Source organism: Doryrhamphus excisus, linkage group LG8 (genome assembly GCF_037039965.1).
Source record: "Doryrhamphus excisus strain RoL-2023G ecotype Guam linkage group LG8, RoL_Dexc_Guam_v1.1, whole genome shotgun sequence".
Lineage (NCBI taxonomy): Eukaryota > Metazoa > Chordata > Actinopteri > Syngnathiformes > Syngnathidae > Doryrhamphus > Doryrhamphus excisus.
The window spans coordinates 3,155,551-3,179,074 of record NC_136364.1 but is presented as its reverse complement, the minus strand read 5'-3'; the positions used below and the strand labels follow the sequence as shown (position 1 = coordinate 3,179,074).

General features: G+C 40.0%; 1 protein-coding gene across 2 annotated transcripts; it reads left to right on the top strand.

The window, feature by feature from the left end:
- Window positions 1–18,243, top strand: postnb (periostin, osteoblast specific factor b). Of its 2 annotated transcripts, XM_058080379.2 has the most exons (21): window positions 1–172; window positions 1,900–1,998; window positions 7,260–7,324; window positions 7,781–7,938; window positions 8,014–8,178; window positions 8,246–8,392; window positions 8,615–8,756; window positions 9,475–9,687; window positions 10,317–10,451; window positions 10,930–11,078; window positions 11,174–11,310; window positions 11,459–11,589; window positions 11,670–11,800; window positions 11,969–12,071; window positions 12,162–12,229; window positions 13,333–13,378; window positions 14,483–14,605; window positions 14,986–15,033; window positions 15,138–15,215; window positions 15,287–15,325; window positions 17,736–18,243. In XM_058080379.2, exons 1-21 carry the CDS (start codon window positions 51–53, stop codon window positions 17,762–17,764), a joined length of 2,328 nt encoding a protein of 775 aa, XP_057936362.2. In that variant the 5' UTR covers window positions 1–50; the 3' UTR covers window positions 17,765–18,243. The 2 variants fall into 2 exon arrangements, with proteins under 2 accessions (XP_057936362.2, XP_057936363.2); XM_058080380.2 differs by lacking the exon at window positions 15,287–15,325.
- Window positions 18,244–23,524: the final 5,281 nt, after the last annotated feature.

The following is a 23,524-nucleotide window of genomic DNA, read 5'->3' as shown; positions in this document are numbered from 1 at the left end:
GGCCCTCGTCACTTTGGGTCTGGAAGGGCAGGCGGAGGAATCAAAAAAGGATGAAGCTCCTCTTTGCGACCACCTTTGCACTCTTTGTGCTCTCCGGCTTGATTGACTGGGTTGACTCGTCAGCCTACGACAAAATAGTCGCGCACAGTCGCATCCGGGCGAGGAAAGAAGGGTAAGAAATCTATAATTTGGATTTTCTTCATTTTTTGCCGCCCCTAATATATTACATTGTGGTTTATATGCTTCTGACCTGCTCAACACATGACAATGGCGAAAAGGAGTAGGAATAACTTTTAGTTTACTCAGTTTTGTGTTGAAATCTTGTTGAAAATTCATGACTAAATAAAAATAAATTAAAATATTAGGGATGTCACAATTACCGCATTCATGCAGATTAGTCCATCATCATTATTAATATGATTGAACATATTCATGCTATTAACTCTCTGAATTGACCAGTCCAGGGTGTACCCCGCCTCTCGCCCGAAGACAGCTGGGATAGGCTCCAGCACCCCCGCGACCCTTGTGAGGAAAAGCGGTAGAAAATGAATGAATGAATGAACTCTCTGAATTAACATCTGTGGCAATGCATTTTGGGCAGTTTGTCTGAGTAATGTTACCATCACACATGTGCAAATCAAGGTCAGCTCATTCCAGAGCTGGCACTGCAAATATCTTGCCACTCCTACAACCACTGTTCCGTGAGAGAGTTATTTCTCAGTTGTACATTGTACTATGAATAACAAGTGGTCATCTCTCCGCTGGAGTAATTTCAACAAGTTTGTTTGTCTTAGTAGCTGGCAGAAACACATTAATGTTGATAGATGTTTGCTGAGAAAAACTGTTCACTTTTGTAAACATGAACATGAGGCGTTTCATAAACACATTTCATGCATAAATATTCCTGTCTTTCTTGGGTCGCTTTGCTCATGCAACAGGAAACAGGAACAATATTTAATTCTGATCAATCACTCCTGTGATTAATCAGATTAAAATAATTTGAATAATTTGAACGCATTATAAAATATATAGAGAAATTAATACATAATAAACACAGGAGTAAAAACCCTGTGATTAATCAAAATTAATCTGCAGTAACCGTGGTTAATCACATTTAAAATGTGAACCGTTTGAATACACTATAAAATATATAAAGATAAATAAATAGATAATTAATACAGGAATAAAAACCCGACAGAAACATTGTATAATGTAAAAGTACATGCAGGATATAGACTAAGCAATAGCATATTAAATAATGATAGATGTAGATAGATGACCTTATAAATGCATGATAAATAATATTGGCACATATTTGCTTTTTGCAAATGTATCTATATTTCTGTAGTTGGATACAAACAGTAACCTTATAAATGAATATGAAAGGGGACCTATTCTGCTTTTGTCTCTTTTCTGACCTATAAATGTAGTGAGAATGTTGTATCCTCGTGTTAAACGATGCCAAAGTTTCAGATAATGAGGCTTAAAACGCTCGATTTCTAAAAGCGTGGTAAAACTGCCCCTTTGTGATGTCACAGAGGGGTGGACTTCCTTATATGGTTCATAGCTAGGATGCACTTTGGGCATGTGACCAATCACAGCAGAGTGGGCATGCCCAGAGGCGAGCCATCGGTGGAATAAATTACAATAAACCGTTTTGGCAGGAAGCATAAATCAAAGGAAATACAGCTGGAATAGGTGCAGATTCTGCAACATCTAAATCTAAAAGGTTTCTGTGTGGGTTATTGTGTGTGGCTGCTCTATAGGAGACCATAACTCAATACAAACGGTCGACAGATGAGTATTCATTCATTTGTACAAGGAGTCTTTCAAAAGTGTTGGTTCATAAACTTGTGTGTTTTGATTGAAGTTTTTTATTTCACCCTCGATATTCCTCAGGCCCAATGTGTGCGCTCTGCAGCAAGTCATGGGGACCAAGAAGAAGTATTTCAGCACTTGCCGTAACTGGTACCGTGGGTCCATCTGTGGAAAGAAAGCGTGAGTGTTATTTTTGTCATTGTCTGTGTTGGCAAAGACAAAGCTCTGATTGTGAATGAATATAGTAAAATAAACTTACATTTTTACATTTACGAAAATTTGCCTTTAAAGTTGCAATTTATAAAAGTTTAACAATTTTTTCCAAGAGATGACAGGTTTTGCTATTTCTTTGGCTGACACTTCTTTGGTGTAACCCGCCTCTCGCCTAAAGTCAGCTGGGATAGGCTCCAGCAGCCCTAGTGAGGATAGCGGCATAAAAAATGGATGGATGGAATGATACAAGGTTACCCAAAATAATGCTTCTACAGTTAAGACTGAATTTTTAACAGATTGTTCAACTTTGCATTTGCCTTTCTCTGTGGGTGTTGTCTTTTAAATGTAGTTTTCAGGGGAATTACAAATTTTCCATGCTGAGAGACACATCTGTGAAGCCATTTTCTGCAAGATGAAAAGAAATGATTTGTCAAATAGGACCCGAGGCTCTTTATACATTTGGAGGCTGGTCTCTGTCGTGTGTCACTGTGGTGAACCACTGACTCCAGGATGTGGCTCTGAACTGCTGACATGCTTCATGAATGGAAGACCACCGTTCATTCTAACTGGCTCTTTTCCCCCCTTACTCGTTCCTTCCAGACGTCTCAGCACTTTCATGTTAAAACATGGATGGAAGCCATGTTTTTTTTATGGTAATCCATCTTTCCCCATACACGCAATGCCCTCCATGCATGTTTGGGTTCCAATGAAGGAAGTCCATGCACAGTACATTGTACTACAGTGCAGTGATCTTTGGCTCACAAGCCTAAAAATATATACACAAAAATAAATGATTTCTAAACTAATCCAAGAGCACCGTCAGCTAGATTTTCAAACATTCTGTTTTCAAGGAAAACCTCTCCACTGCTGATCAGTAATTGTATTGGAATGCAGCCAGAGGGAGAATAATATATTAGACATTAGACCAATTCACCGTGAATCTCAAAGGAACGCTTCCTTTTTTAGGAGACGCTGACAAGTCAAAAGTTCCTGAATGCTCCGGCCAGACAAATTCCCTATGTGTGGGAGAGAGCAATGTAACAATGTTTTTTTTGTTGTTTTTTTTTTATGCTGACTGTGCCCCAAACTGGGCTGGTGTGACCTCATCCTTCTGCCTCCAAGTCTGATTCAAACAAAACAAAACCACTAATACACCATGGACAAGTCTAAGGTCTATACTCTTTTAATGAATAATTCTGAATTAGATCTGTCAAGGATGGAGGCTTGAATCAAAGCTTAAAAAAATAAATACAGTAAAGTCTCGTTATATCAATATTCTCGGGAGTCGGAAAAAATACCGATATAACCGGACTATCCATATATCCGATCCTGCGCCGAACTGCATTAAAAGTGGGCGGATCTTTGATATGGCATGTAATTTTCTCCTTGAGTTCATGGATTGCGTATCTAGCATGCTTTTGTACTACAATAAATTTTGTACTACAGTAAATAAAAATAAACTTACGCTGTAGTGATTACCGGTTACCGGGACATAATTCACCCCGGAACTATCGATAGGGAAGGTGTTGCCACCCGGAGGGGTAGGCGCGAGGGACGGGTGTTTTCCGCTGTGTGTGCTGCACTCTGGTGGTGGAAGTGTGAAAAATAAAGTTGACTGGAAGCAGCCGTTCGCCGTGTTCTTTTTTGGTATTGAAATCCTTAAGCAAAGATTGATTTAAGCTGCTTTTGTATCGATATAAGCAGACCAAATTGGCTGGCGGGAGATGAAAAGGGCATCCTAGTAACCGGATTATCATAATAACCGTGTATCATACTAACGGAGCTAATTATATCATAAAAGACTAGAAATTTGCCGGGAAATGAAAATAGTATCGTAATAAGTAGTAATTCGTTTTAACCAATATCGGTATAACAAGACTTTACTGTATTCAATATTAAATAATGGAACATGCTATTTGCAAACCTCATTTCAGTTAGGTGCACAATGCACATTTGACATTGAAGGGTTAACCAATTGGCAATGTGATCTCTTTTAATATGCACCAGAATCTTAAAAAATATTGACACACAATTTGCGGTGATTTACGGTGGTGCACAATTGGTTGGACGGTGGGACAGTCAGGAGATCGGGAAGACCTGGATTTGAATCTCTGTGTGGAGTTTGCATCTTCTCGTGCGTGGGATTCTCCGGTTTCCCAAATTCGACAAACATGCATGTTATGCTAATTGGCGACTGTGGTTGTGTTGTCTATATGTGCCCTCCGATTGGCTGGGGACCAGTTCAGGGTGTACCCTATCTCTCGCCCAAAGTCAGCTGGGTTAGGCTCCAAATGAGGATAAGCGGTATAGTAGGATGGATGGATACTTGTACTGTTGTGATTGCAACATAATTCACAATCAGAATAGACAGTCTGTTTAATACTTTCTAAACACATACAGTGTATGCATTAGACTCCTGTAGACCCTATATAAAATAACACCCTATAGTCACCATTACCCTCCTATTGTGCATTGCAAACTATTATACGCGAGGGACTCCAGACGGCCGCTGGCAAGCTAAACAGTTAAATGTATTTGTTCTGAACTTAAAGGAATAGTTAGGAATTTTTGACATGAAGTTGTATGACATCCCCATCAGCAGTGTAGCGCATCAAGGGTGTTCTGGTTCAGTGATGAGGAAATGTAGTTCTGGTTAGCTGGTTAGTTGGTGAGGCCACTTAACTAAAGCATTTGGCTTCTCAAAACATTATGCGTTCGTAGAAGTAACATTTTTGCATCACAAAAATGCCTCCTTAAAAAAAATCATACTTTCTCTCTTGCATCGTATCACTGTGCGCTGTTCCACAGTGTTTACATGCAAGGATGAATACACAACGGGAAGAGTGACAGGACTCTCGCGTGTTCATCCACTGTGGAACACAAACAATGGACAGGAGACAGTGCTCAATGATATGATGGAATTAATGCAATCAAATCTCTCACAAATAATTACTAACAGTCGCTTATTTCGGGAAGAGAAAGAATCAGAAAGACAGGAAATAATCCACAAAGTCAGAGAAATGGCATTAATATGACAGAATAGAAGAGATGGCCTAATTTGAATATGGCCTGTTTGTTTTTAAGTGAGGCTGGACACACTAGTCTTCCTGTCATCTGACTATAAACTGCATCCAAGTCAGCATCTTTTCTCCATCAGATGATTCAAGTATGCTACGTATGTGTTTGTCCCAGAGAATGCCGGAATGAATGTAGACAAGCCCGCCATTATTACTGGCCTTTTGGACCAACAGGTGACACACACATGGAGTTTTTTTTTGTCTCCTGTTTTCTTTTGCAGCTTTCACAGGGAAAAGGCTTCTCGGATTTCTTTCCATGTGGATATTATCTTAGAGCATAGATTGTGCTCTTGCTGATACTGTTTATTTGTGCTCTTATAGAATAACCCATTTGACAAGATTGCTGGGATTTTATTCTGAGCTGTGATTTAGATGTAACTCTGAGTGTAACGGAACATGTACAATTAGCAATTAATTAATTACCCTTAATTACAATACCAATACCAATATGATTAATTACAATTAGCGTCGCTTGATCTCTTTTTTCTTCGCTAAGACCCACACAGAAGCTCTCTTTGTACTTTATGATAAATTATTTCTTGTACAATAACCCAGACAGTGAAAAACAAATCATACAAAACTGGAGTGCCCAAAAACGGAGGTTTATCCATTTCCCACATGCTTGAAAACCATGCCAAAATATTTGGGAATATTTGGCCTTCACTGGGCCGGCATGGCGGTCGAGTGGTTAGCACGCAGACCTCACAGCTAGAAGACCATGGTTCAATTCCACCCTCGGCCATCTCTGTGTGGAGTTTGCATGTTCTGGGTTTTCTCCGGGTACTCCAGTTACCTCCCACATTGCAAAAACATGCTAGGTTAATTGGCGACTCCAAATTGTCCATAGGTATGAATGTGAGTGTGAATGGTTGTTTGTCTATATGTGCCCTGTGATTGGCTGGTGACCAGTCCAGGGTGTACCCCGCCTCTCGCCCGAAGACAGCTGGGATAGACTCCAGCACCCCCGCGACCCTCGTGAGGAAAAAGCGGTAGAAAATGAATGAATGAATGGCCTTCACTGTGACATAAGGAAATGGACAAAGATGAGTAGATAAGGTCAAAAGTAAGGTCAGTAATATTTTTTATTTTTATTTTTTGAGGACATTATTTATCGATTAACCCACGACCCTAGTGAGGATAAGCGGCATAGAAAGTAGATGGATATAATGCTTCATAATGTACATAACTGTGGTGTTAACTTGTGTCTCTATATTTATATGTCGCCTTGACAGTTCAAAGTGTCCAAATAGTCCAATAGTGGAGAATATGTTTAAACTTGTTCATGCCTGCAGACACTAGTGGTATAATCGTGTTTACGTCCAGCAGCTGCACTTTTTATATTTATTATCATTCTTCGGCCGTCCTGGGTGTTCACATTGTTTTTAATGGCTTATACATACTGTAATTTCAGTTTAGTAAAGTCTTAAAATAAAATAAAGTCTTAAAAATGACCCGCCATTTTTGTGTGAACTTTTTTTTGCCGGTCGAAACTTTGACGATGTTTTCAATTTTCTGAAAACCAGCCTGAATGTCACTGCTTTACTGGTTGCAGCAATGAGTATGGGTATGGGCATGCCATCTTGGGATTGCTATGATATGCTGTAACATGATAACCATCTTCCTGATCTTTTTTTTCTGGTGGTATTTTGGATAAATTAAGATTCCTCAGCGTTCCAATGCTGTTTCTAAGAGGGAATTATAATTTCTAGTTTTTAATGAATGTGACAGTGATGTTTATTAGTTCAGCAGTTTCCACAGAAGAATCCTCAAAAGGGTCTTTGTGTAAACCAATACTTTCTAAACCCAAACTTTCAGCAGTCTGCACTTCTGCCTGCCAAAATAAAGTTAACTGAATGCCATGAGGCAGCATCCAAACTGATTGTTTGGCTTCAAAAGAGGCATTCTATAACATAAATTCACTTTTTTAATACCAGTGTAATTCAGCCTTTCCATTAGGTTTTGGCCTGAGCTGCCAGATCACGTCACATGGTGTGTTTTTGGTATTGAAGCAGACATCTAAAAACACTGGATGATGCCGTTGGCAGCCAGATAAAACCCACTTAAATGTGACAATGCTTGAAGAAAGCCTTTTAAAGGATTTGCTACCTGTCTGTGAAAAATGTTTTCATAATGTGTTTGCCTTGCTTTCAGAACCGTCCTATATGAGTGCTGCCCAGGCTACATGAAGCTGGATGGAATGCGCGGTTGCCCTGCAGGTATGTGTAGCATTAACAACTACATTTGAGTTCATTGGTTGAGTTTTATTGGGCCATATCCTTCAAAACCCAGCACCAGCTGCTTGTTATTGTTGAAATGAGGCCAATAGACAGTAAAGGATGCGCTCACATGTATTGGTGCTGTTACATGTACCTCTGATGCGTCAATGTATGAAAAAGTTATAGAATGACTGCCTGCCATTCACTCCTTAACTTTCGTAGATTGTAAAATTGTAAAATGGACAAAGACAAAACAAAATGTACATGCCGAGTTAATCCTTTGATTCTGACTGACCTAAGCTCTCTCGTAAAGTACACTCATATCTTGTAAGATTTGCTGAAGTCTTGCCCAATTTCATGCATGGTGGTGGTAAAACCTCCAAGTTTCAAAATGATTAAATCATTTTTTCGGAGACATGTTACATTGCTGATGTAACATATTCATTTCTCTTGAAGTGGCCCCGATTGACCATGTGTATGGCACGCTGGGCTTGGTGAAGGCCACTTCCACTCAAAGATACTCCGAAATCTCTAAGCTGAGGGGTGAGATTGAGGGATCTGGATCATACACCTTCTTTGCGCCCAGCAACGATGCTTGGGAGCTTTTGGATGAGGTAAAACTAAATAGATTCCATGGACCAAAATTTCTATTCAGCAGGTTCTCCATCTTGTTCTTTCTGCCGTAACAGAGCATCCGGAGTGCACTTGTTAGCAACATCAACGTTGAGCTTTACAACGCGTTGCACTACCACATGGTCAACAAGCGCCTCCTGACCAAGGACTTACGCAATGGGATGACGGTCAACTCTATGTACAATGACCTTGGTCTCCTCATCAACCATTACTCCAATGGGGTGAGCACCACCATTCAGCATCATTTATTTGTCACCTTTGATGTTAAAGAGTTCTATCGTCTTGTAGGTGGTGACCGTCAACTGTGCCAGGATTATCCATGGCAACCAGGTGGCCACCAACGGTGTTGTGCATGTGATTGACCGCGTCATCAGCACTGTCGGGAACACCATTCAAGATGTTATCGAGATTGACGACGACCTGACTACACTGAGTGTGAGTATACTTCATCTGGGTGTAATGTGTTCCGCCCTGGCTCGAACCAAGGTGAGTTGAGAGCACTGGTTGTCGAGTGAGTCAAGACTGGATTGCATCAATATCTGGTATGACTCTTAAGGTGTCAGGGTACGAGGTTTACCGATGTACCAATGATTATCATACAATACTGCACACTTGGACACTATTTGTGCTCAACATGTTGCTGTGTTTCCCTTTCAGGATGTTGCTCAGAACTCCGGATTGTTGGACAAGCTGGGTCAGCCTGGACATTTCACTCTCTTCGCTCCCACTAATGAAGCCTTTGCTAGGCTGGGAGGTGACGTTCTGGAGAGGCTTCAGAGCGACAAGCAGGTCCTCCAAGGTACACTGCATGTTTAATCCCTGGGATCCTGTCTCATTCAAACATTGTTCAACACTGCAGTAGAGTTTACAACCATAACACAGTACGTCTTTGTGTCTGCAAAGGTGAAAGTACAAGCAAAAAAAAAAAAACAGAATACGAGTATTTCAAAATTCAAGCCCCGACAATTACAAACAGATGAAACCACAATATTCTGTGCAATGAGCCTGGAACATGGACACAGCTTTGGCAAGCTATACATAACATTTGGTTGGAGAGTAATAACAAAAATTAGTCTCCACTTTCAAATCCAGCATGTAATCGTGGATGGAAAGTCAAGTGATTCTGTAATAAGCATATTTTTCCACACATTTATTTATAGTCTTTTTGTGATGTACTAGCTAATCATATCCTGCTTAGGTGTTTAGGTGTAATTCACTAATAGTATATTTCAACAAGATGATGCCGTTCACAAGGGAGGCAACATAAAAAAAGCTTTCTTTGGAAGCAGCAGCTCCTTCCATGCTGGTCTACCTCAAATATTTTATTGGCCAATGATGTCAGATCAGACAATCCCACACAAGGTTAAACAAAAGTGTGGTGAAATCCCTCAAGGGCTCAAAGGATCCCAGGGTCTTCTGGTTCCCTGGAGCGTTGGCGTGTAGCCACCCCAGCAGCCAACAACACAAACTAAAACACAAACCTGCACATTTACTTCACATTTCTCTTCTTTTTCCAGCTCTTCTGAATTTCCATCTCCTGGACTCAGTACAGTGCTCCGAGGCCATCATGGCTGGCACCTCTTATACAACGCTGGAGGGCAACAACATAGAAATCGGCTGCGATGGAGACAGCTTGACGGTCAATGGCATTAAAATGGTGCGCAAGAAGGACATTGTCACAACCAATGGCGTCATCCACCTCATTGACCAAGTGCTCATCCCCGACTCAGGTGAGACCCTGCCCCTCATTTTCTGACTGAAATATAACTCAACTACACCTTGCAACTCTTATTATTATGCAATAATCATGATTCATGGTTTTAAGGGCATGGTTCTTCGTTTTATTTATTTATTATTTGTTGTCCGTACATTAAGGGAGTGAATTACAGGCTGCTATCATGCAATTCTCCAATAAATGAAATTGACAAATACAATAATGTAAACATAATAAAATAAATAACAATGCAAACAAGCACAAATGGAACAGTTTGAACATCTAAATTATTATTTTATTGTTATTAAATGAAAGTTCCTTATTGGCTCTAGTGCAGTATTAAATTACTCAACTATGCAACTGCTTTTGTTCTATACATGCCTTTGTCCGTTGTCGTATTTCACTTGGAAGGCAATGTGTTTCCAAACAGGGTACTTTGCAAGCCATGACTCCCGCTGGCGAGTAGATACACGGCTATCCCTCCTGTCCCTCACTTTAATGTGTACTTTGTGAGAACAGTACTGAATATGAAAATTCAGATTATGAATCCACCATAATTATTCGTAACACGGAAAGATGACGAAGACCAAATCCAAATGGCTCACAAATGTAATTCCAGTTTTTGAATTCTCTCTGCCGTTAAAGCCAAACAGGTGATGGAGCTGGTGGGAAGTTCCCAGTCCACCTTTGGTGACATGGTGTCCGAGTTAGGTCTTTCTGCCGCCATGAGACCCGGCGCTGAGTACACCCTCCTGGCGCCCCTCAACACCGCCTTCAACGGTAAGCCGCTCAATGCACTAGGATGCCTCCGTGTTTTCCTTCTTCGGATGAAGCAATGTGCTTGTGTTCAGTCAAAGGGGGCTGATTACTTTCATTTTTACTGGTTTTAAATGATCATTCGGAATTCACAAGGCAGGAACAGCTGGAGCTAAGTGGAACCTTATGCTCAAACCGTAAATTCTTCCCAATCTCGAGATGTGATTTGTAGCTTGTTGCATGTGGTCCATCTCCTGAGCTGTGGTGTAAATCAATCACAACAACTGTGTCACATTCATTCTTGGTGCTGGAGATTGCTGTTGGTGTGGGGAACAATGTGACTGAACAAAATAGCATAAATAAACCAGGTGGGATGTTACCAAACACAACATTGTACACACCAGGAAAATTCCATAACCAATAAGGATAAGTTAGTTGGTTGTGGTGTGCCAAAGTTCTGTTTTTTTGCGCAACATTTAAAAATTGATTCTTCCCTGTGCAGATGAAGTGATGTCAATGGACCAGAGGGTGCTCAAAATGGTCCTGGAGAACCACATACTGAAGAAAAAGATCATTCTGGGTCAACTGTACAATGGCCAGAGGCTGGAGAGTATTGGAGGGAAACTTCTGCGGGTCTTCATCTATCGCACAGTGAGCCCCGCATCACTCACTACCTGCCTGACATCAATCTTTGTGTGTTTGATTTAAAAAGCAATTTGCCTTCACCTTGTGTGTTATTCCTTGAGGCTGTATGCATTGAGAATTCCTGCCTCATAAGAGGCAGCAAGGAGGGAAGCAACGGCGCACTCCATCTCATGAGCAGCTTCCTTAAACCGGCGGAGAAAAGCATGTATGAGATTCTGAGTGAAAACGGCGAGTTCAAGTGAGTACAGTGGCAGACCGTGAAATTAAGATACTGCGTAACCCCTTCAAACCTCAGGATTGTTTGTCTTTCCATTAATGGCACACGTCTCGCTATGAGAAATTACTGTTGTTGCAGTATGTTGTCAAAGTCTCTCTCTGTGCTGCAGGATCTTTTTGTCTCTGATGGAATACGCTGGACTGACTGACTTGCTGAGGCAAGAGGGAGACTTCACCCTATTTGCTCCCACCGACAAGGCTTTTGATGGTTTGAGGGACAGAGATTTCCAACTGCTGAAAAGTATGTCTCCAGCACCTACACACAGTGCACACTGCAGTACATTGCCTGGGGAGAATCATCCTTGCCTTTCATAAAATTAGGTGATATCAATGCTCTCAGAACCATCCTTCTGTACCACGTCAATAACGGCATCTTCATTGGTGGCGGTTTGGAACCTGGAGTGACAAACCTTCTCAAGTCACTGCAGGGCAGCAACCTCAAAGTGATGTTTGTAAGTAATTCGCGCTGCATGTCTTTGCATTTTTATCCCATCAGCATACTGAATAAGTTCAGCTTAGAAGCTTCAGCGAGCTGATAGCTATTACTTTGCGGAGTCATCAAAATTCTTGGCTTTGTGGTTTTGGTCTTTTTGTAAGACCGCTGGTTTTATCTTTGTCAGGCAAACAACACCATGCGAGTGAACTCTGTCCAAATTCCTGAATCTGACATGATGGCCACAAATGGCGTCATCCATTTTGTCAACCGGCTCTTGTATCCCGCAGGTACAATTATAACCCTTTTGTAAATCTGTTAAGCCACACTGCACAGCTCTTGTGTGTGTGTGTTTTTTTTATATTGACTCTCTGCTGTAGATATCCCGGTTGGGAGCCAGGATCTCCTCACTCTACTGAAGAGGCTCATCACCTATATACAGATCAAGGTTGGTTATTCTCTCATGGCATCATTTGGTACAGAAAGTGACACTGGGGGGACAGTTTGTTGAATTTGAAACAAGGTTGATACAATTGTAATTAACCAACTTCCCCAGTAGACAGGGCCACATCAAAGTGCACATTATCTACTTTCATTTTATCTGATTCAAAAGGAAATCTGGAAGGGGTCAAGGCTATACAGCTGTTCTGGATAGTTCTGGAACATTTTCAGAAACATGTTCTGAAATAAAGGCATCTACTGTAGATGACAGGAACTATCTGCTGTAGGTTTGGGAAACGTTTATATACTGTATTATCTGATACTGGTGTGAAATACAGCTCCTCAATATGACTTTTTGAGGACATACTGCAAACACACCTCTATTTATTTGCTGCTCTCAAGTTTTGAACTAAACTTGCAGGCCAGTCGGCTGCCATTTAGCAACTCGGCCCCAGGCCGCAAGCTGAATAGCACTAGGACAGGAGTTGGCAACCTTTACTATCAAAAGAGCCATTTTACCTCCACGCTCACTAAAGGAAAACAGACTGGTACTGCAAAACATAATTTAAAAACAATATCATATTAAGTTTCAAAGGTTTGAATCTTTCTTAATTTTACAAATTTTAACAGCAGAATACAACATATTGTTGTTTCTCGCCTCACGTGAAGCAATGATGCAGAGAAGCAGAAAAGTCAAAGGCATCTGTACATGCGGTCCATGGGAAGGCCGGGATTTGGGGGGTATATTCATGGTTAGTTTACCACATTGGGGGAAGATCTGTAACATCCCAACCAAAGCATCCAGCCAAACACTGGCTTCCCCTCCATTCCTCAAGCTCATTCAATCACTAGTCAGAACCAGGATTCATTCAGGGTCTCACAGAAAGTCAGATTTAAAAAAAAGTCATTGCAAAGATGCGTATTTCCCCCATTTGGGTGTTAAACAATGCAAAGGGAGCCACAATAAAGAGGCTGAGGAGCCACGTGTTGCTCTGGTGCAATGGGTGGCTGACCCCTGCCCTAGGAGTATCCATGTTTTTATTTGTTCTACGCGCAAATGCGCGCAAGTGTCATCTGCACTAACTTCAACTTCTTTCTTTGAATTTCCAGTACATTCCAGGATTCAGATACCAGGAAATCCCCCTTACTTTTCTGAGTAAGTCACAAAATTATTACCACTGTTTTCCCCCATTTGTATAATTAAATACAATCTCTAATCCCTCTTGACTGTCATGAGAGAAGATGACCACGGTTGTTGTTGAAAGCATAGTGATGATGACTGAGCATCATAATCATGTGGTTCCCCATCAGAAAACCCTTTACACACAGGTTTTGTTTAGCGAAAGCAAACAATGTATTTTACTACTGTGACAAAGCTACAATGAAAGTGAAAGCATGGTCTCTATTTACGTGCAAAATAATTCATGCTGTAAGCAGTGATGTGTTCGTTTCTGGCCTCATCTACATTAGTTCAAATTAGGAGTGACATGTACAAGTGTGCACCAGCATTTGAACCTACAAATCTCTATTTGCACCCTTCCATCAAGCGATCTGCTACCGGAAACAAAAAAAAAATCTGTGGCATGTTCTTCCTACTGATCTCTGAGGAGACTCGCGCGCCCAGGTAGAGTGTTCCTGCAGAGTGTCAAAGAAATCACAGGAATCTCTGTCAGAATGCAATGTGAATAACAGATGCCCGTTTTTGCAATGTTAAACAGATGTGCCCTATGATGTCATGCTATCTTCCTCTGCAAGTGCTGGACACCAAAAAAAGCTGCCATTCAGTTTTTGCATGCAGACAAGACAAACTAATTATGTGAAAAACAAAAACATGAAGATATAAAAGCAAGAGTGACAGAATATGGTGTGGAGTGATATGGTGTATAAAGTGAATAAAATTGGCTCATACCTCCACTAACAACAATGCTAATTTGCATCAAATTGTACAAACTTTGTGTATCTTTTGTGTATATTTGAATACACAATTTAAATCACAATTTACGTAACCTATTTACTTAACCTAGTGTCATAAATCCTGAGATTGTGAATCACATTAAATCACACATTTCTGAACAAGAGAAAGGTCCATTGTATAATATTAATTATAATATAACGAAACCCATAATATTACTATTATACATGCATGCAAAGGCTTACCAGTGTTTGGATGTTGCTGGTTGTCAGTCGTAGTGAATTATGCATTTGTATGTTGTGTATTTTATTTATTTTCTATTTATTTATCTCCCTGACACAACCAAAGTGACAAGGGAGCCCTCCATTACCAAGGTTACCAGGGTCATCGAAAGTCAACCATCCATCACCAAAGTGACCAGAGTCATTGAAAGTGAACCTAGCTTCACCAAACTGACTAGAATTGTGTCAGGTAAGTATTTTCAAAATTAAAACATCTGAAATTAGCGTTGGGTCAAAAAGTATTGGCATTAATGGTTGTGGCTGTAGTCAACTTAATTTTAAGTATCATGAGTGGTCACCATCCAGCAGTTTATCAACGTCTGCATGAAATGTTGGTTGCGCTACTCATTGCTTACAATGCTGGTTGAGCATTTTGCCCCTTTTGCCTACTACAACAATGTTTCTGTTGTTGCTGTTTTGTGCAATATACTTGTTAATAAATGAGTATGTGGTCAAAGAGAGCACAAAGCTAAGAAATAATGGCCTCCAGTTAATTATCAGTTTCAACATTCCGCCCACCAAATTAAAGTACTTACGGTATGTAATTTTTTATGTCATTGTTATTTCCAGGTCCTCAATACTCAGTCAGCACTGGCACCACCAACGTCGCCGTGGACGGTCAGTCAAAGTCTTTTACTAAACCATAACATTTAAAAAAGTTCCAAAAAGTTCCAAAAGTTACAAAACTGTTGTTTGTTATGTTTCTTTCTTTTCTGCGGTAGGATCTAATCTGGCAGAAATTTCAACCCTCAAAACAAATCCAAATTTTGACACGGATCAAATGATAAAAATGATCAAAGGTGAGTTTCAAGCGATTGGTTGACCATTGCTGTGTATAGTGTGACCTGATGATGTTTGCTTGCCTTCATAGAGGGTGGTTCAAGGAGAACCACTTCACGAAGAGTTTTAGGTAAAGGAATGATTCAGTCTGTGTGAGAATGCTGCAAAAATGCAAGCTTGCCAGCTTGTTACTCCATGTATTGTAATTGTATGCAATAAAATGCTGTCAGTCTTATGGCCTTGAAGGACTAGTGTGAACATGTGTGCTTATGCATGCATCTCTAAACACTGTTCCAAACTGCCTTCAAGGAAAAATGCATTGCTGCTTGAAGTCAGAGTTCCTTTTCGGAAAGTGAAGTCCAAGATGCAGTGGTCTGATGCCAACAATGGCAGTGCCCACAGTGACGGACTATATGTAAACATTGTTCATTATTTCTTTGTTATTCTACCCATTTAACTAAATGTGTACTAGTCATGGTAAACTGCATTTGTAGTCACAGCTGGCCACGGGTGGCCTGATGGAAACCACCGCCAATCCGTGCCTATGGCTTCTCCGACCAACACCAAACATGGTCAAATGTTAACCACAATGAATTTGTCACAAAACAAAAACTAACTTATCACATCCGTCAACCATGTTTGTTTACAAACCCGATGTAGTAACATCCAAGTGGCATATTTCCTATTTCCCAACAGGTTTTTGATGCAGAATGCATTACGAGAGGTGAGGTCATTGGTTCCAGTGGTAAAAATAATTTACATAGCCTAGAGTAACTTTTATGGCCACCACAAATTCAATAATGTAACAATCCAAATTCAATTCCTATTGGCAACAGATATCAATCACAAAATGAGTTGTGGAACCCAATCACCGTCCCAACCTTGCCTCCTCTTACAGACCTTTTACAGCTGCTGCAAAATAGGAACAAATATTTTTACCACATGAATTTACAAGTCATTTGGCTTGAAAGGAATACTGCCAGATAGCTTGGCTTGCTGTAGGAGAGTGTCTGGAAATGAGTAAACAGCTATCTACAACAATCTAGGAGCACCTTGAAAGCTTAAGCAACTGATTTAATACATTTTATAATATATTGCAGACCCAGTGTTCTGCATCCCTTAGATTTATATGACACCTAAATCTAGGATCCATAATGCCGTGGGACACGACCAAGAGTTGGATTTTACCCAGCTCTAAATGGAATCAGGGATTTGGGGTAGATGGGATGAAAAGACCTGCAGAGATGATTCAATTAGTGATCATATATCAGACATTGTTACTCATACATCTTACCGTAAATGATACTAATTCAATTTTTCCAACTTTTCTTTTGAAAATTTGTCAAAGGTTATACAACAGCAATTTAAATCATTCATTTTCTCCCGCTTATCCTCACAAGGGTCGCGGGGTGCTGGAGCCTATCCCAGCTGTCTTCGGGCGAGATGCGGGGTAAACCCTGGACTGGTCGCCAGCCAATCACAGGGCACATATAGACAAACAACCATTCACACTCACACAATTTAAAAAATAAGGGAGTCAAATTCAAGATGAGGTTGAAGTCCCAAACATTTTGGGAGGCTCCATCAAGTAGTTGTATAGTCATCCTTTGTTTAGCATGGTAAAATGGTTCTGAACCTGAAAGCCATAAGTGGATTGAGTGCATTCATTATTGAATATGTTCATAGTTAGAGCATAGAAAGCCTCGTTCCAAACTTGTAAATATGGGTTTAACATAATTAGAGCACTCTACACATGAAATAACACCCCTATAGTCACCTTTACACTTGTATTACCCAATACTGTAGACATAATAACAGAAAATAAAATATACTATAGACTGGGAGAGTTCCTTGTTGTTTTTACTTCTGGTTTCTGTATCGTGCTTTCTGTGGTGGCTATTGTCTCATCGATGTAACAGTACTGGAACATTACTAGTGACCAGTGTAGAAGACTACATATCAAAATGTGTCCTTTGAATGCCTTATATTTACATTTTAGTACATTTAGCCATATTTATTCTTGAAAATGCTTAATTTAGACCCAAAACATGCTTTAATATTTTTTGACTAATAATGGGCTATATTCAAACCCAACACAAAGACGATTTATTAATTGATCATATTACAAACACCGTCATAGTATAATTCAAAGCGTGATCTTTGACAGTAGGCGTTTCATTTCACGTTGCAACGTTATTACTTGCAGATAGATGGGTCTTGTTTCCCTTTTCATAAAGTATGCAAAACTAAGTAAAAATGCCTGCAATAAGGCTTAATAACGTAACGAAACAATTGTTAAATTTCCAAAAAGATAATGTGAAACTGATTGCTTTTTTGCATTTTAATCAGTTATGCATGCATCCATGTTGTGCTGCCATGCTTGCCGCTACTCCTCTGCTCAGTTTGGAGAAGAATATTTTCCTATGTGTCAGCAAATGGGATACTATTCTTATTTTGAGAGCATTGATGCATGCCGGAATGGCACATCTCATTGTACATTCACAGACAGTTTCAAACCATTTCTTTCCTTTTCTTACAAGCTGGCAGCAGGCGAAGAGGAAGGGACTGAGCACGGACAAGAGTGACTGGCATTAAGGCAACGAGACAGCAAACCACAGGTTGAAACTCTCGTGCTGATTGAGGGGGACACACAAGTGCACTCTCTTGACTGACAAGATCAGAACTGTTCTCGTAAAAATCTTAATGGTACCTTGAATGCATATTCAGTTTAAGAGTCTTTCGGTTGAGCAAATGTAAATTAAAAGAACGATTTGGCTTGACTTAAATACGAGCCATTAAGGGTTGCAATAAAAAATAAAACATTTGGTTGCTACACTTTTTCTATGGATTTGCAAGTGTTGAAGCAATGCAACGTAAGTAGAAGATTTTGTATAATCCGAGCATGGTAAAGAAGTAGTAAAATGATAGGTGTGTTTTCATCCTCTTATCTTGGCTGGCTTCTTTAAATTGTTAAAAGTCTCTCATTTTCATCCATGTATCCATCTAAAGGTTTCTTGCTTTCTTTTTTCCCTAAGTGTTTTCCAATAAAGTGCATTCTTTGATATTAACTTGCTGCTTTTTGCTCTTTTGAGCTTAAAGGGTTCTCAACAGGTTAGGACATCCTACACTCAATCCTTATGATGCCTCTTTTATACATTTCCAGGTTTTTCCACGTACAAGTGTTTCATAATGTTAAATTTTTCCTCAGTGGCCAAGTTATAATTTATGGCAGCTTCAGAATCTGGCTGTCTACTTTGGAAACGGTCATGAAGAGATTTTAGATACAAAAGTGGATGTAATTTGTATTCAAATGGTCGGAACCAGAACTGTGAGGTTGGCGTGTTTTGGGTGTTCTCAGTATAATAATAACATATATAATAACAATTCATGGCTGTGAAGTACATGAATCTGTTATACTTTTGAGGTGACAGAAAGCATATTCAGTAACTTAATTTGTGAAATTCACTTCAGAATTACAATGGAAGTGAACATGACCAACAATAGTTGCTATTCTTTGCATATGTACATGTGCATAAAACCATATACACATTCAGTAATGGCTAATGGCAATAACTGCAACATGTCGTGAATGAATTGCAGTGGTCAAAGAATTGAGCCCTGAGGTACGCCGCACATTAGTCTTTTAGGTGGAGCAAAGTCATAACTATTTAAAACCAAAACAGTTTATGTCATCTAACATATTCAGACAAAAGATTTCATATGGTAATTGTAACACTAATGGTTTAATTTTATTTTAACATGCATACAAGTTATGATGGAATACATCACATAATTCCATTCACAGTTCGCATGTCTAAGTTTATTTAATGCAACCCCCCACATTTGTTACGGTACATTTATTCACCTCCTGTATTCTATATGTGATTTTTTTATACTACATAGAAAAGTGATAAATAATGTAACAATATGGTGACGTAGCTAAGATTTTGCCACAATCGTAATAAATAGAAATCATATATATTAATTGGTGTAAGAAATTCATAATAGTAATAAACATAAATAATATCAAAAAGACACTTTCTATCGTCTTCTGACTGTTTCTCATTTTTTTACCAATTCAGACAAAAATTAGCACATTAGCTCAGCGGTAAAACAACTAGACTGGTCTCCAGCACAGTCTCTGAGCATGCACCTGTAACCTGATCGCACAGAAACATGGGAAATGACTTCAACCCCCTCCTGCTGCATCAATCACCCCTTAACATGATGTTTTAAACACATCTTGGCAATGGGGGTGCAATGGCAAGCCAGTTGGGATCTTGGATTTATGGTGAGTAAAGGAAATCCCAGATAGATGAAAGACCGTCACACTTGAAAATCTACACATGGTTCTAGCCTCAGCCTGTCATACGCCGATAGTTTACATATTTATACCACCTTATGCTACGTAACACTATTCAGAAACACATACATCTTGCAACAGTGTGAGTGAATTCAAATGCAGCACAGTTACAACACACTGCTGGGAGACTCAATTGCTTTTCCATTTGGCTTTTTTTTTCATTTTTTCCACACAACTCAGCAGTGTTCATCCAATCAATTATTTAGTCATGGATTCAAGTTTGTGTTGATGTGGCACAGACGCCTCTGAAGTGGTCTTGTTGCTAAGCGAAACCATGCCGGCAACGCATTCACTGGCACTCTAAGGTGAAGGAATGCAGAATATGACGGCACAGTTGAAGATGTCATCTGTTGACGTTGAAGGTCAACAAAGGTGAGAGCCAGTTTCTAAACAGCACACATCGATCATGCAGCGGGGAGTGTGCTGCGTTTTTTTGTGAATGGCTCCGGTCTTGCTGTGCAGGGCCCACTTGACATCCGAATACAATTTGATTTCAGAGAAGTAACATGCTCCTGGATGTGTCTAGTAGAACTTGGATGGTTCTTCTGCAGTGTCGTATGTCAAAGAAGACGTATGTCTTCTCGCACTTCATTGTGTTTACCCACTATGCTCATTAACAAAATCTGAGCAGAACTCGATTCACAGGACAAAGTGGGGGTAACTCAATGTTGTTGCACTATACATTGATGATGGGGATGTCATACCTTGTAATTTTTTTTTCTATAAAATAATGATATATAATTATTATCGTAACAGAAAGGAGAGGCTCTTACTTATTAATATAGTATTAACAATGGTTGTGGAAAAAAAGGAAAAAAAGTGCAGCAAGAGATGAAATGTTGTAAAAAATATATATGTTTTTTTCTCAAGGGGAAAAAAAGGTTTATTGGTTCTCTTTACACAGCATACCATGAGTATGTCACCACAGTGGAACATCTTCAGGCCACAATAAGCTGTGATGACATGCTGTCAAACAAACGAGACAAGTCAAAGGATTAAAAAAAAAAAACTGTGGGCAATCATTTCAAAGTGATAATAAAGTATGGCTATTAAAAAGATATTTACGCTCAGGCGTCATGATTTTATTATTTGGCCGAGAGCTGTGGTTAGCAAATCCTACCAGGTGGCTACAAGAAACTCCACTTATATCTGTACTGAGGTTATGTAAGCGCTGTGACCCGAAATGTCTTAACAGTGCCTTTGCTTTGATGCTAAAATGTATTCTACCAAAGTTTGCAGAAGAAGCCTTGTAATGGGAAGACTACTAAAGATAGCAGACTGTCGCCATCATACAGGTGTTACTACACAAACACTTGTATGGATATTGGCTGAATAACCTCAGAAAGTGACTGCACATGATTTATTATGATGTGTGAAAGGTGATTTGTGAAGGTTCCCGACATAAATCCTCATTTGAAAACACACATGCTTGTTTCAACGCATCGGGAATGAGTGGAAAGTCGGATCAGCACGCCGGTGGCACAGGTGGAAGAATTCTTCTCGTACCATCGGGTGCGCCTCACTGGTACACTTGTGAAAGTTACCAATGACACAGGCAAATCCCATTTCACGGTTGGGAAGATGTGACATGTAAGAATGCTGCAAATATCGACTGTGACCTCTGCTGGGGTCATTTACGATTTTCCCCCAAGATAGCACCACAGAGGAAGCTTGTTGCGGGTAATCCAACAATCTGATTATCATGTATTGGGCACATGCTTGTTATTGATAAAAGTCTCATATTATGCAGAAGTGACTTTTTAATGGTGTGCCGTGACCTGAGAAAAATCATCATCTCCTCCACTTTATTCGCTTTTGTGAGAAGAACTGCTCAAACAATCACTTTAGAAGTTGTGGGTTTTATGAAGAAAAGACAGACAATTCACTTATCACGTTTGTGTCTGGAACCAATTAACCATCATAAATGAATGAAAACATTATGCAAAAAATGGATGAAGTACACAATCTCGTTCCTTGTATACTCATGGACAGAGACAGCTCCTTAATATTAAAAATACAAACACACAAAATGGCATGTTCCCAGTGGGGCTTACTAAAAGCCCTTTTATACTTACTAAATTCCAGCATCAACCTCTGACACGTATTTAAAATTGGTGAAATATACTATAACATGGGACCTTTAAAGAAGTGTATACTGTAGCTGGCAACGCCTCTTTTTACACAGGCTCTGCTTCTTCCCCCTCCGTAACGATATCCATCATCCTTGCAAGGTCAATGTCTCAATGGGGAGTTGTTTAAGGGACTCTTTCAAAGTTACCCTCTGGCACCTTTGTCATGAGCCAAACGCTCATTTCCAAGTCAAGTTGCCTTTATGGACTTGGGAGTGGATGGAAAATTCAACATGGCGTCCATCGTTTGGCAGTTATTTCCCTGCTGCTAGATGTTTCACAATAAAGGTTTGTGGTTTTTGCAAATATGATTACATAAGGAAGCCACAGGTCGGTCAACGCAAGCTTTGAATGGAAATGGTCCTCCGTAATGTTGCTTCCATTCAAGTCTGTCCAATAGTCCTGCTGAGGACATTATCATCTTCATATACACTTTGGATCACATTTTACTGAATGATGGGGAGACACATTGGCAGACTTTAGGAAACAGTCGACTGTGGCCTTGAGAGCCACTTTAGAACCATTTGCTGGAGAGTAAAGGTTGTCTTGTTGGCCAACAGATAGTAGAATAACCTCCCACTGTTACAAGAATCGTCTAACGGGATTCATATATCATAAATGAGCGTGGCATTGACTCCTCACTAGACACATGTGAGAATGTTTGGCATGCTATTATAAATGGAATTAATAGTCAAGCAACTATTACTGGCAGAGATAAATACCGGAAAACTCAAAGAACACAATTGGAGGCGTTGACAGACGTCTGCTACATCTTCCCTGCCAAAACTGATGAGGAATACAATGATTTTCCAAAAGGAAATAATAGTAATTGATACAATCAATTCCAGAATCAAACTGTCTCCATTGTACGAGAAGAAGTCAAAGACACACCAAAATCCTTGCAAATAATGAATGAATTGAATACAAAGTTTATTGCACTTGTTTTGGTGAACCTTTCTTTTTTTGCGTATGGCTTCAGTGTGGAACTTAGCTGCTGCTTTGTTCTTGTTAATTTTCCATGAAAATGTTTTCATTTCAAACTGCATGTCCTCGGGTGCCTTCAGGGTCACTGGTCTGCATTTGATTATGCAAAGAATGTGTTTCACTGACAAAACATACAGTTTGATGGCAGTGGAGAAAGACTGAAGTTTGGGTTAGGACATCATGACATGCATTAAAAGGAAACTGTCTTCTGAGACATTGTCCCAACCGCTGCTTAAAAGAGTAAATTGTCCCTTTTGAACGTTTCTCTTTGTAGCTCAAAAAATCTCCCTTTGAGGATTCATTGACGTTGCTGTATTCCAACTACTTCTTTGGTTCTTTTTCCTCCAAGCTAGAGTGCCATTATGGGAGATTAGTAAATTATAGTCCTTCAGAGTTATATCACCGCGTTACACAACTTCTGTAACATTTGGATCGCATGTAAACAGTTTGAACTGCTGGACGTCCTCCATTTGGCTGGCGGAGAGACGTGGCAGGATATCTTCTTCTGAGTGATGACTCAAGAGTGCGGGCCAGACATGCACACGCAGCATTAACACTTGCCAAGTCATGTTCTGTCATGTCCTGAAGAGTGACCCTGTGTGTATTTCTACTTTACAACACTGACCAATATATCAGGGGTGTCCTAAAACTATAGCATATTATTATTCATTCATTCATTTTCTACCGCTTTTCCTCACGAGGGTCGCGGGGGGTGCTGGAGCCTATCCCAGCTGTCTTCGGGCGAGAGGCGGGGTACACCCTGGACTGGTCGCCAGACAATCACAGGGCACATATAGACAAACAACCATTCACACTCACATTCATACCTATGGACAATTTGGAGTCGCCAATT